The 13,575-nt window shown below is 52.6% G+C and overlaps 1 protein-coding gene across 1 annotated transcript in view; it reads left to right on the forward strand.

Annotated features, from left to right (window-relative positions):
• Positions 1-13,575, forward strand: part of MYO18B (myosin XVIIIB) — a 171,154-nt gene that overhangs the window by 99,373 nt on the left and 58,206 nt on the right. The window contains exon 33 of the mRNA XM_014542478.1: positions 440-592. Within this exon, the coding sequence (XP_014397964.1) occupies positions 440-592 (153 nt within the window). The remainder of the gene's footprint in view (positions 1-439; positions 593-13,575) is intronic.

The following is a 13,575-nucleotide window of genomic DNA, read 5'->3' on the forward strand; positions in this document are numbered from 1 at the left end:
CTCCTGCCCTCTCCAGTGACTGCCCCTCTGGGGTGACTGCTGTCCTGACTTCGGCCAGCAGAGGCCTCCCCTGACCTGTGGGCTCTTTTGCAAGGTGAAGAGAGACCATGTTGATGACTGGGGCCAAAGAAGAGACAGAATGACTTTGGATTCTTACAGGCGTTGGTAACAGTAGTAATAGCTCATATCTGTGCTGTTACTATGAGCCAGGCATTAGGCGAAGCACATATTTAATTTTCGCAGCAGCCCCGTGTGTGTGATGCCATTCCCATTCTGCAGATGAGGAAACTGAGGCTCAGAGAGGAAAAGTGTCTTGTTCAAGGTCTTGTAGCGAGTGGCAAGAGCAGGATTCGAACCCAGGGAGCCTGGTTCCAGAGAGCTTGGACCCTGGCCACCGCTTTGCCGTCTCAGCTCATGAGTGCCTTCCCTTGGCTTCCAGATCGGCCATCGGGACTTTGACGTGGAGAAGCGCCTGCGGAGGGACCTCAGGAGGACTCATGCGCTGCTGTCCGATGTGCAGGTCCTCCTGGGGACCATGGAGGACGGCAAGGCGTCGGTCAGCAAGGAGGAGCTGGAGAAAGTGCACAGCCAGGTGGGTCCCCTCACAATTGGGCTGGGAAAGTGTCGCAGCCACTGGGGGAGTGGCGCTCCCTCCAGGTGTGTGCGTGGCCGCGGTGCTGACCTAAGGTGGGGGACATGCCGGGACATTCCCAGGGCTGATGGGTCCCATGGAGGTGGCACGTGAGGAAGAGGGGTTTGTCAATGACTGAGGAGTCTCGTTCCCTTCCTCGGGGCTGAAATAGGGTGCATCTTGAGTGCTTGGGTGGATCAGGGCCCTGGGGCAGAATGCCTGAGTGCGGCACAGGCATGCCTTCGTGCGGGCCTGTGTTTGTACATCGGTGGGACTGTGTGTTTGTGTAAACGTGGGCACATCCCCGCATTGACTGCCGGGGCAGGGTATGAAACTAATAGTAATAGCGCTAATAATGCAAAGCCTATTTCTACCAACAACGATAACAAATAATAGCTGTTGGAATGCCACAGACAGTGATCACGAGAGGATGCTGATTGCCGCTGCCACCTATACAGGATGTCACACTGAGTCCTCGGGAGAGCTGAGGGAGATAGGGGTCATCATCTCATTTCACAAGTGAGGTGACCCACCCACAGTCACATAGTCATGAGGTGGCAAAGTCAGGATTTGAACCCAGATCTTCAGGCCCCACCATCCCGGGCTGCCTTAGAGGAGGTCTAGAGCAGCGAGTCTGATGTTTTTCTCATCATCACACCAGGTTTATGGGGTTTGGAAAGAATACCCGGATGTGCAGTACTGTTAAGCCGGAAGACATAGGGTAAAGGCCCTTCTCTCTCAACGATTTTATGATTCTTAGCAGTTTCCTTCTTCAGCGCACCCTCTTCCAGGGCTTGTCCAGATGTTCCTGGTTTTAGTTCGTGACCTGGGCAAGCCCTCAGCCCCAGGCAAACCAGGACAGGTGGCCAACCAGGTGGGTGGTAGACCCTGAGCCTCTTGGTGGGCAGAGACATCCATGCTCTCAGACAGGGGCCAGGCAACCAGGATTCATGCCAGCCCCCTTAGCGGGGCCATGTACTCTGCCTGTCTCCCTCCAGATACTCCCTACACCACACCATGCGAGCCTTCCCCTCCCCACAGGTGAGTGTTCTTGAAAGGAACAAGGGTGGTTTTGTTCCCTTTTTTTTTTAGTATTCATGAGAAATCTCCCTCTGCTGGGTAAAAATGTGTGTTTTTGCAAACTAGTGGTATTTAATGAAGGCGCCTTGAGCTGAATCAAAGAGCTCCATTCTTCTGAAAGTCCTTCCTCCTCGTCTCTGCATCCGGCTCCTATCAAAGGGAATCCACAGCCTTGGCTTCCTGTTGCTGTTGTCATGGAAATAGTTATAAGGATGGCATCGCGTGGACCAGAGGTCAGGGTACAGTTGCTTTGTCTCCCGGCGCACGTGTCCCGGATGCCAGAGTCGGAGCTAATCAAATAAAGCCATGATGACATTGGGCATTGCTGCGTCTCCTCGCCGATGAATGGTATTTGTCCTTTACCTGAAGGCTCCAGGGACGGAGGCAGGGAGGGCAGACAGAAGGAGGAAGGGAGAGGATGCTACATTTGCCGCTGGCTGCATCTTAAGTGCTGGGTGTGGTGCTGAACAGTTTCATTCATCCGTTCTCCAGTCCCTACTGTGTGTCAGACGAGGTGGTAGATCTAGGTACATAATGGTGAATAAGGCAGGTATGGAACCCTCCCTTGTAAAACTTAGATCTGATGGGAAAGAAGACAAGCAAGCAATGATACAAATAAATAGAAAGACCCACCCCTTAATTCGGGTAATGAAGGAAGTGGGGGTCTGGAATAGGGCATGGCAAGGGGTCTAGTTTAACTTGCGTGGTCAGCTAAACCACGCGGGGAGAAGGAAAAGGCAGCAGGGGCCACAGCCCACAACGTGCAGGGCCTGAAGGTTTGGGTTTATTCCAAGGGTGGTGAGAAGCCTTTGGGAGATTGTGAGCAGAGAGAGACAGACCACCCGATACACGTTTCAGAGGATAACTCTCCTATGTGGAGGGAGGATCGAGGAGGGGGCGAGGCAGCGCCGTTAGGAGGCTCGCACACCCGTCTAGGCCGGAGGAAACAGTCACCTGGGTTAAGTGCTGATGGAGGTGGCCAGGAGGGACAGACTTGGGTTGGTTTGAAGTTGAAGGGACTTGCACATGGTCTGGGTCGCAGCAGTCAGTGGGTTATAAATAATCCGCACCGTAGCCCCAGGAGGTGGATAGTTCTAATTGGACCCATTTTACTAACAAGGAACCAGGCTCTGAGAGGCTGAGTAATTTCCCCGAGAGCACACAGCAGTACGTGTCCGAAAGCTGCGAGTGCCCACGGTTTTGGACCCGTGCGACTCGGTTTGCGTAATAACGTTTGTGAAGCACCTACTGTGTTCCAGGCTTTTCCAGGTGTCTCGGGGCCCCCAGACTTGGCTGCACATCAGATAGCTTACATGTTAGCTACAAATCACAAATTTCTGGATCCCATCCATGTATATATTTTAATCTGGGTTGGGACCCAGGATTTACATTTTTAAACATCACATCAGGAGATTCTGATGCTGCTTTTAGGCCCAGCATTTGGAAGCCATGGGACTTCTTTATTCCTCAAGAAAACCCTTCCTGTTCTGCAGCAGCACATCTGTTTTGCCGATGAGAAAACGGACAGCGAGCTTACACTAGCGTTCAACCGCTTGTACAATGAAATTTTGAGTTCAGAGAAATGGACCCGGCATTTGTTAATTTTGTGACCTTCAACAAGTGACGGGACCGCCTCGAGCCCTTTTCCTAAAGTGGAGTGACATTGCTTGGGTCCCAGGGACCTGCTGAGGCCAATGGGGCCAGGCCAGTGAGGGCTTCGGGAACTTGAGCGCACGTTGCAGCCTTTACAGTTCGCTAACCGCGGCTGTGGTTAACCTCAGAACGGTTTACCCCATCAGCGCGAGGATGGGGGAGTGTTTGATCGCACCTACTAGATAACTGCAGGCATTCAGCAAATATTGATTCGGCCTCCACTCTGGGATAGATTCGAGGCCAGAAGGCAGGAAGAGGAGACCACAAGGTCCTGCCCTCGACCCAGGAAGCAGACTGTTGTTGAGCGGGGTGATGAGCAGTATATCGGTGGCATGTTGGGTTTAGCTAAAGAGGGTGCCCTTACTTTAGCCGTGGGAGAGGAGCTGGTGGCTTCAGCTGTCTCTTTAAAAAGGGAAATGAATTGCTGGTTAGTAAGATGCCCACGGCCGTGCTAGGAAGCAACAGAGCATGAAGGGGTGGGGCATGTAGACACAGGAAGTATTGTGGTGCACGAGCCCAGGGGTGAGGGCAGAGAGGGCACTGTGGGTAACTGAGGCTGGAGCCCGCTCACGAGTGGGTTAGAGCCTGGCTAAGGAGTTTGGGCTCGATCCCAAGGGTGACAGGGAGCCATAGAGAGCTGCTGAGCAGAGAAGGGCATGGTCAGAGTGCTTGGAAAATGGCAGGGTTCCCGGTCTAGCTGCAGAACCAGTGGCGAGCCCGGCTCAGCTAGAGGCACGGAGGGCCCCGGAGACAGAGTATCTTCATTCCGCCCATAGGGCCAGGGTGCCCAGGCCCCATCTGCAGTCCTAAGGAAATTATGTGGCTCTTTCTGCCCAGTTTCCCTCCCCTGGGAGCCTGGCTCTGTCTCAGTTAATAACTGAGGTTTAAGACTCTGGTGATTGAACACGGAGGCTTCCTGGAGGGAGGCAGAAAAATACGCCTCTTTGGGTTTGAATCCTGCCACTGCTACCTAACTAGCTGTATTATTTGGGGCAAGTCACTGCCTTTCAGAGCCTCCTTTTTGCCACCTAAAAAGGGGGTACCCTAGTCAGTTTGACTTAGTGGATAGAGCATTGAGCTGGGGACTGAAGGATCGTGGATTCGATTCTGGTCAAGGGCACATGCCCAGGTTGCAGGCTCGATCCCCAGTAGAGGGCGTGCGGGAGGCAGCCAATCAATTATTCTTTCTCATCATTGATGTTTCTGTCTCTCTCTCCTTCTCCCTTCCTCTCTGAAGTCAATAAAAACATATTTTTTTAAAGGGGGTGATGTTTCTAACTTCTTAGACTGGTAGAAAGGACCCCAGACCACAGATTTGAAACAGTTCTCTCAACTGAAAACTAGCTTAATGCACACAGCTCCCCACTGGCTCCCAGTCCCACACTGGTGTCTGGGCACACGCTTTTACAAGACCTCGTGGAACAGGTAGACGGGGCCATGTGTCGGGTTATCTAATGACACCTGTTCTTCAGGAGCCAATTACTAATTAATTCCCATGACATGTTTCCACTGGAAACAAACTAATCTGGAGACAGGAGCAGTTGCCGTGGGAGAGGAGCTGGTGGCTTCAGCTGTCTCTTTAAAAAGGGAAATGAATTGCTGGTTAGTAAGATGCCCACGGCCGTGCTAGGAAGCAACAGAGCATGAAGGGGTGGGGCATGTAGACACAGGAAGTATTGTGCACGAGGTTCCCAGGGGTGAGGGCAGAGAGGGCACTGTGGGTAACTGAGGCTGGAGCCCGCTCACGAGTGGGTTAGAGCCTGGCTAAGGAGTTTGGGCTCGATCCCAAGGGTGACAGGGAGCCATAGAGAGCTGCTGAGCAGAGAAGGGCATGGTCAGAGTGCTTGGAAAATGGCAGGGTTCCTGGTCTAGCTGCAGCACCAGTGGCAAGCCCGGCTCAGCTAGAAGCACGGAAGGCCCTGGAGACAGCATCTTCATTCCGCCCATAGGGCCAGGGTACCCAGGCCCCATCTGCAGTCCTAAGGAAATTATGTGGCTCTTTCTGCCCAGTTTCCCTCCCCTGGGAGCCTGGCTCTGTCTCAGTTAATAACTGAGGTTTAAGACTCTGGTGATTGAACACGGAGGCTTCCTGGAGGGAGGCAGAAAAATACGCCTCTTTGGGTTTGAATCCTGCCACTGCTACCTAACTAGCTGTATTATTTGGGGCAAGTCACTGCCTTTCAGAGCCTCCTTTTTGCCACCTAAAAAGGGGGTACCCTAGTCAGTTTGACTTAGTGGATAGAGCATTGAGCTGGGGACTGAAGGATCGTGGATTCGATTCTGGTCAAGGGCACAGGCCCAGGTTGCAGGCTCGATCCCCAGTAGAGGGCGTGCGGGAGGCAGCCAATCAATTATTCTTTCTCATCATTGATGTTTCTGTCTCTCTCTCCATCTCCCTTCCTCTCTGAAGTCAATAAAAACATATTTTTTTAAAGGGGGTGATGTTTCTAACTTCTTAGACTGGTAGAAAGGACCCCAGACCACAGATTTGAAACAGTTCTCTCAACTGAAAACTAGCTTAATGCACACAGCTCCCCACTGGCTCCCAGTCCCACACTGGTGTCTGGGCACACGCTTTTACAAGACCTCGTGGAACAGGTAGACGGGGCCATGTGTCGGGTTATCTAATGACACCTGTTCTTCAGGAGCCAATTACTAATTAATTCCCATGACATGTTTCCACTGGAAACAAACTAATCTGGAGACAGGAGCAGTTCCAACAACCAAGACATGTAATTGAGATAATCGCTGTGCATAAATAGCATCTGCGAGGAGCAGATGCGGCACCTGGCTGCGCAGGGAACGCGGAGGATGCTGTCTGCTCCAGGGCAGTGGTTGCTTTAAAAAAAAAATCGATTCCTGCCTTTGACCTTTGTCTCCTCCCCAAGGGAAATGTGTTATTTGATTTTCACGAAATAGAGAAGAGTTTGCACTGAACTCTCTCATTGTTTAATTAATTCAGGCCGGGGGCTGTGTTCACCCCTTCCTGCTGAGAACAAAGCTGTCGCCAAGTCTGAGTCACTGTACCCCCAAATAGCTCTTGAGTCCATTCCTCCTCCTCCCCGCTTATCACGCACCACCTGTGTCTCTCAGACTCTGCTGGGCTCAGGTCCTGTCCGCACCATCTTTCCGACACCTGGTCTTTAGAGACAGAATTTTAAAGTGTAAATACAGTCTTGACTCTTTGTGCTGAAGATCCACCAGTGGCCCCAGAACATAGCCCTGCGGATACAGGCCTTTAAGGATGTATAGCTAGTGCCTACCCTCCCGGGACCCCTGACCAGCGTCGGGAACAGCTTGGGGGTCCCCCCACACCTGTTCCCACCTCCCCACCTTTGCCCAAGCTCTGCCCTCGCCTGGGCTCTTGCTTCTTCCCTCTGAAACCTCTTCGCCTCATGGACCTTTAGCCTCTGAACTTGGGTCTGGGCATCGTCCCTGGGGGCCACCTCTGACCCCCAGAGGCTGCGTGACCTCCTGGGTTTACCCCCAGGATAGTACATACCATTCTATCAAAATGACCCCCTTGACTTGTCTGTTTCCCTCCTTTACCTTCCAAAGCCTTCACGGCAGGGCCTGGAAAGAGTAGAGTCGGACTTCAGTAGCCGAGACAGAATCACCAGCACCCAGAACCACCAATGCACTGCCTGTGGGCCCACCGCTGCCTCTGGGCTCTCATGGTCCCTCCGGAAGCCCCACGGGGTCCCACAGGCCCTTCCAGAGGGGGTTCTGGCTCAGCTCCAGTGTTCCAGCAGGTGGGCCCAGTCAGCTGGTGAGCTCCCAGGGGTGCTCAGGCACCAGTCTGAGGGCCCTCCCCCAATCCATGCACGGAAGACTGGTAACCCTGACTCATCCTAGTGCCTTTAATGGAGACATCTGTCAGCAGGCGTCACCCCTGCTTCCGTGGGACATTGGAAGTAATGACTGAGCTCTGCAGAGACGGCCCTGATGGTGGCCTCGGTGTGAGCGAGCGCCTGCAGAGCCCTCCTCCCAGACGGGACCGCGGGACAGGTAGTCGGTGTTTTATTTGACGAGCCTTTTTTTTTTTTTTAAAGATTAGGTGGAGTGAATTGATTCAATATTAACATAACCTCCTGTCAGAGGAGATAAAGACCAAATTGTAATTGGTTAAAACACGATTATCGTGGGCTGCTCACCCCACAAATATTGACACTCCCAGTGCTGTGGTGCATGGAGGAGGAAACGGCTGGTCTCATCATAGGCCCCGTAGGCCCTGTGACTGTCGAGCTGCGGAGAGCCCGGCCCCCCGCACAGTGCAGCCATTTGCCTGGGTCATGCTGACGTCCTAACAACAATGATCCTGGCGGCAGGCAGCCAGCACAGGCGAGCTCTTGGATGTCATGGCCTCATTTTATCCCCCCAAACCCACTGGAAGGCAGTGGATGCCATGCGTAGGGGCCTGTCCATTTGGGGCCTGCGTGCAGGAGTGTGTGTGCATTCAGCAAGTGCTCAATGGATGGATGAGTCGGGTCCAATAAGATGGGCTGTGACTCCCCGTAGGAAGCAGCGGGGATTGGGCCCATTTTATGCAGGAGGAAGCTCAGCGTTTGGGAAACGCACCCCAAGTCACAGAATATGGGGGGCACTGGGATTTTTAAAAAATAATTTATTTTGAATTGCAAACTGATACGAAGTTGCAATAGTCAAAGGATTCTTATGTATCCTTTACCTAGATGCATCAGTTTTTAGCATTTGTCTCCTTTGCGGTATCCTCTCTCTGAAGTACATTTTCTGAATTATTTGCAAACAAGTTACAGACACAGTGCCCCTTTATTTTAATCAAAATCAGGAATTTAACATTGGTAAAATAGATAAAATACCGATTTCTAAACCAAGGGTCTTCTAACTGTGTCGCCCCACAGGCCAAATCCAGCTCCCTGTCTGTTCTTTGTTGATGCTTTTTTTGTTTATTTTTTTATTACTGCGTGTGAACTAAGAATGTGTTTCACGTGTTTATTTATTTATTTTTTTATTGATGAGAGAGAGAGAGAAACATTGATTTGTGGTTCCACATATTTATTCATTCATTGGTTGATTCTCGTATGTGCCCAACCAGGGATTGAACCCACAACCGTGGCATTGTGGGACGACGCTCTGACCCACTGAGCTACCCGGCCAGGGCTGCATTTCACATTTTTTAAATGGCCACATTTGAAGTAGTTGTAAAAGTGCCTACATATATTTTTTACTTCTACCTCTTGGTCTGCAAAGCCTCAAAGTTTTACTATCTGGCCCTGGAACAGAAAGTTTGCCGACTCCTGATGTTAACTCCTGACTCTTCAGATTCTGCCCACTGCCCCATCCATGCTCTCTGTAGCATTTTCCTCCCTTTCAGGATCTGACCTGGGGAGGCAGTTTCTAGAACCTGAGTCTGTCTTTGTATTTTATGACGCGGCCGCATGTGGAGAGCTCAGGCCGGCTGTGTTGGAGACTGTGCCCCCTATTTGGGTGAACTGGAGCTCGAGCCCCCACCTTTTTCACTTCAGAGCCTTTTGGATTTGTGCGGGCGGGTCTGAGGGTGTTCCAGGACACAGGAGTTTCAGTTTTATGACCAGAAACGTCCCAGGCAAACAGGGATGGGCCGGTCATCCCAGAGCCAGTGTCTGTAGCCCTCAGTAACCGGGAAGATAAGCAGGCCCCTGACCTCAAGGGTGCCCGGGAGGGTCAGGGCGAGGGCGGTGGGCCAGATGCCCATCTAATAGCTGCCTCCTGAGCATCTGCTCATGCCGCCTCTGAGCTGAATCAGCGCCCTCTGTACGTCCTGGCCTCTAAGAGACAGCCGTGGATTTAAGAGGGATATCAGTTCAGGTCCTGGCCCCACTCACCATTTGTCAGCTGTGTGACCATGACACGTTAACTAACCTCTCTGGTCTTTAGTTTCCTCGTCTATAAAATAGGGATGAAAATATGTATTTCACAGTCGTTGCATGCTGCAAATTAATGTATACGTGGTAAGCATTAATAGAGTAGTTAGTGATTATTCCACTACTGATGAGGGTTATGATTACGCTGAAGAAGGTAGAAACAGTAAATACTCAGAAAGCATTTTGATGCATCAGTAAGCGCTGTCTCTCTAGCGCGATGTATGGAAAATTACGGAACGTCCAGCATGTGCCCAAAGAGCTGGAGACCAAGGACACACAGAGAAACTGCCATATGGTCTTAGGAAATTTCCCTTTGGAGCCACTGTCATCCAACCTCTGAGCCAGACAGACCCTTGGTGGCCCCGGCCTGACATTTGTAATATGTTTGCATTGAATAAATGTGTTGGCTTTCGGGGCTGTCTTTAGTCTGAGATGCTGGCAGGGCCTTTTGGGGAAAGCCTTGCTGCTGAAGGTTAATTCTTACCCGCGCCCTGATGGGAAGTCAAGGCCTGGAGTATGTTGAGATGAGCCCGCCAGACACCGTTTCTTAGAACACCTCCCTGTGGCATTTGCACTGCAGTCGTTTTAAATCCCCCGAGTTGTTCAACCAGACCCAGAAATCCCGGTTCTAACCACTCTGCTGAAATATCAAACTTCTGCTCTTCCCACCTCCTTCCATATGTCTAGCCGACTCATTTCTAGCTTAATAAGTTCAGAGCAAACATTGGACCCAGGTAGTTAGAGCCGGCAGATGGCCTCACATAGGGAAGCGGTGCTATTCATCGGCGTGCAGTTGATGTATATGTGATAGGAATCTCAATTGCCCTCCCACTGAATGGAAGGTCGTGGGTGTTGGGGAGAGCGAGCCCGAGATGAACTCGGCAATAGAGGAAGACTTGTGTGCAGAGGGGGCTGCGTGGTGGCCCAGAAATGATTTGGAGTCTCATCGACTTGGATCTGACCTTGAGCAAGTCACTTCCCCTGCTCTGGCTGCAGTTTCCTCCTTTGTAACATGATGACTCCCTTGCAGGGCGGTTGTGGGCGATAGTGATAATGAACATCAAGTGGCCCACACAGCGCCTGATGCAGTCAGTGCTGAAGAAATCTGGTTCCCTCCACTTCTCCCCATTCAACAATTGGCAAGGAAGGATAGGTACCCCCCACGGGGGACGGGGGCGGGGGGCAGGAATCTACACACAGAACAGGTAAACAATAAATGAGTGTTATTCTCTCATGGGGTTTTGGGTAGAGCTACTTGGATCCAACTTTTAGCAGAACAGCATCAACAAACGCTATCGCCAGCGGGTTTGAGTGTTTACTGTGTGGCTGTCACCGTGTATGTATGTCTCCTCTGACTTGCTCAGTCATCCTATATCTGGGTTCCAGGTGACAGCAGCCCAGCTCAAGCAGAAAAAGGGAAGTTAGTGGCCAAAATATTTGAAAAGTTCTGAGGCCAATACAGCCTTCAGGCTTGGCTTGATCTAGGTGTTCCAATCATGTCATCAACAACTTGTCTCCTGCCTCAGCAATCTTGATGTCGCCTGGTATTCTTAGGCAGTCTCTTCCTTCATGGTGGGAAGGGGGCCCCAGATTCTCAGCTGACTTGCTGCATCAGAAAGGGCTGGCCTTGTTCCCACAGTCCCAGCCATACTGCTATCCCGCAACCAGCCAGCGTGGCCAACGGGAGGTGGCACTCTGATTGGCCGAGGCTGAGTCAGATGCATCTCCTTGGGGCTTGAGAAGAGAGGGTCAGCCCCAACAGACCCACTTCTTGCAGGGAAGATGCTGCTGCTATCAAAACAAGGGGGAGTAGCCGCCGTGTGGTCACGTCCCCGGCTTCCCCTGCAGAGCACATATGGTGGGCATACAGGTAATGCTCAGAGGGGAGCGTGGTGGCCGGACCGCCTGGGTTCATGTGCCAGCTCTGCCGCTTCGTTCTTGTGTGACCACAAGACCACACTTGACCTCTCTGTCCCTCAGTTTCCTCAGCTGTCCCCGCAGGGATGGTTCTGACCCCACCTCAGCATGTTGTTTGGCGGTGAAGTGAGTTGTTGCATGAAAAGTGTTCAGAGCGGGGCCTGGCCCAGAGGGACCTGCGTGCGTGGCGTTCCCTAGGTGCGCCCTAGGCGTGTGCACAGCGAACACAACTGCCCTCAGCTTCCTGTTCAATGAGGGGGAGCTGTTCTTTCCCCCACGTTGTGAGTGGGGAAAACCAGAGCTCAGAGACCAAGTAGCCGAATCGACTTCACAGACTCAGCATCGATGAGCCCCTGGGAATGCGTTGGTGGTGGCAGCTGCCACCTGGGATGCCCATGACTACCCTGGCTGCCAGGGCCAAGGATGGACCCAGTCTCCCTTCCCGAGGAGCCGCCTGTGAGCCAGCTGTCCTCTTGCCCTTTGCCCTCTGATGCACCCGGACCTCCTCCCGGGGAGGGCTTTCCGGGCGGTGGTAGGCAGGCTCACACCGCCGCCGCCTGTGATGTCAGCCCCACATAACTCGCCACCCGACTTCATAAAAACGTCCATCAGACAGCCTCAATATGGACATAATGTGCAGTGAGTTATTCTTACGCCAGGTCATCCATAACGGAAAATCAGCCCCAGACGACCCTGTATTTCTTCCCGCTCCCTAAAGTGTAATAAATTGAACATTTTTAAAGCTCGGCATTAAGATGACTGGTGGTCAGCGGCCTGGAGCCCGCCCGGTGGAGGCCTGGGGCTGGGCAGTTTCTGGTCGTGCCCATGCAGAACCGGTGACAGTCTGGGCCTACTTAACTTGTGTGCCTCGGGGGTGCCCCTCCCTCGATTCCCCAACAGCTTGGCTTCTCCTCCAGGCTCCTCACCTCCAAAACGGTGTTAAACATCCCACTGTTCAGGCTGTTAAGAGAGTGAAAGGGATGAATAATAGCAACCACCACCGATGCTTTTTCCCTGTTTTCTCAGTGCCAGGCACTATGCTAAGCACATCCTTGTATTTACTCACTTATCCTGCAGAGAGCCTATGATCCACCCTCCCCATTTTACAGATGGGGAAACTGAGGCACGGCCAGGGTTAAATGATGACTGGGAGAGGCCAGTCTGGCTCCAGTGCCTGAGCCACACATGGTAGAATCTGGCACGTGGCAGGTGGCCACGAGTGCTGGTCCTTCCTCTTCCCTTTGGTTTGAACTTGTTCATCTCTGTGACAATGTGTGTTTCCTTGAGGCTCCCACATTGATCCAAACTCCGAGTTCTTTCAGTTCTCTCTGATTTCTCCACGTCTCACTGTACACGCCTCCGCCTGATTCCGGCACGACTATCCTGGTGGCTTCCGCGATCACACGGAGCCACGGAGAGTTCGCTCTGCGATTGAGTTCTGTATTGTAATCCATCCGACCTGCATGGTGGGACTTAGCAGAGAAGGGTGGTGGGGCCCCGCAGTGAAGAGGTTGGGCTCTGGAGTTGGACCAACCAAGCTTATCTCCCGACCAGCTGTGTGACTGTGGGCAAGTCACTTCCCCGCTGTGAGCCTGTTTCCTCCTAGATCGACTGGTCCTCATGGTGGCCCCTTCCTCCTAGAGGTGTTGAGGGGCTGTTATGAAGCGCAGTGCACAGCAAATGGTCCCCAAGCAACAGTAGCAGGTGTGGCCATCGATGCCAAAACCATCCTGGCCAACATAATCCCATCCTAACCCAGGAGGAGCTAAAAATCCGCCAACAGCCACCTCCACTGACTGTGTGCTCGCTCCGTTCATCTCTGCCTGCGGATAATTTTTCCCTCTCCCTGCTTGCTCCAGGGAGACGGGGAGAGGAAGGAGCATTCCTGGATCATACACATCCACCATCTATAAAGTGGGGTTAAAAATAGAGCCATCTTTCTCCGGTGGCTCTGAGGACCAATGGCGCCGCGCTGATGAAACCCTCAGCCAGAGGAGGAATGAGCAGATGGGAACAGCCGTCATCCTGTTCGGCTCAGCCCCACTGAGTTTCTTACAATGGTCCTCACTCGCCTCCTGGCGCTGGGCCGAGCAACTTGGCCCGGCAGCGGGGCCCTGCGTGATGCCTCTGTCTTCCACTGTTAGTTCTCTGACATCATCTCCCCGGATGGCCCGTCTGCTGCTGCCTGCCCAGACCTTTTGTTCTTCACGCTCCTCCACAGTGAAATCCTCCCATTTCTTCTCCACTTCCGCTCTGATCGGGGCACCTGCACCACTCCTACCGGGAGGACCACAGCAGTGTCCTCACCGGCCACCCGATTTCCAGGCTTGTCCACCAAAGCTCATCCTCCCCGCAGCAGCCAGAGGGAGGCCATGCCACTCTCTTCCTTAGAAACCGCCAGTGGTTTCCCTG

Source organism: Myotis brandtii, unplaced genomic scaffold (genome assembly GCF_000412655.1).
Source record: "Myotis brandtii unplaced genomic scaffold, ASM41265v1 scaffold303, whole genome shotgun sequence".
Lineage (NCBI taxonomy): Eukaryota > Metazoa > Chordata > Mammalia > Chiroptera > Vespertilionidae > Myotis > Myotis brandtii.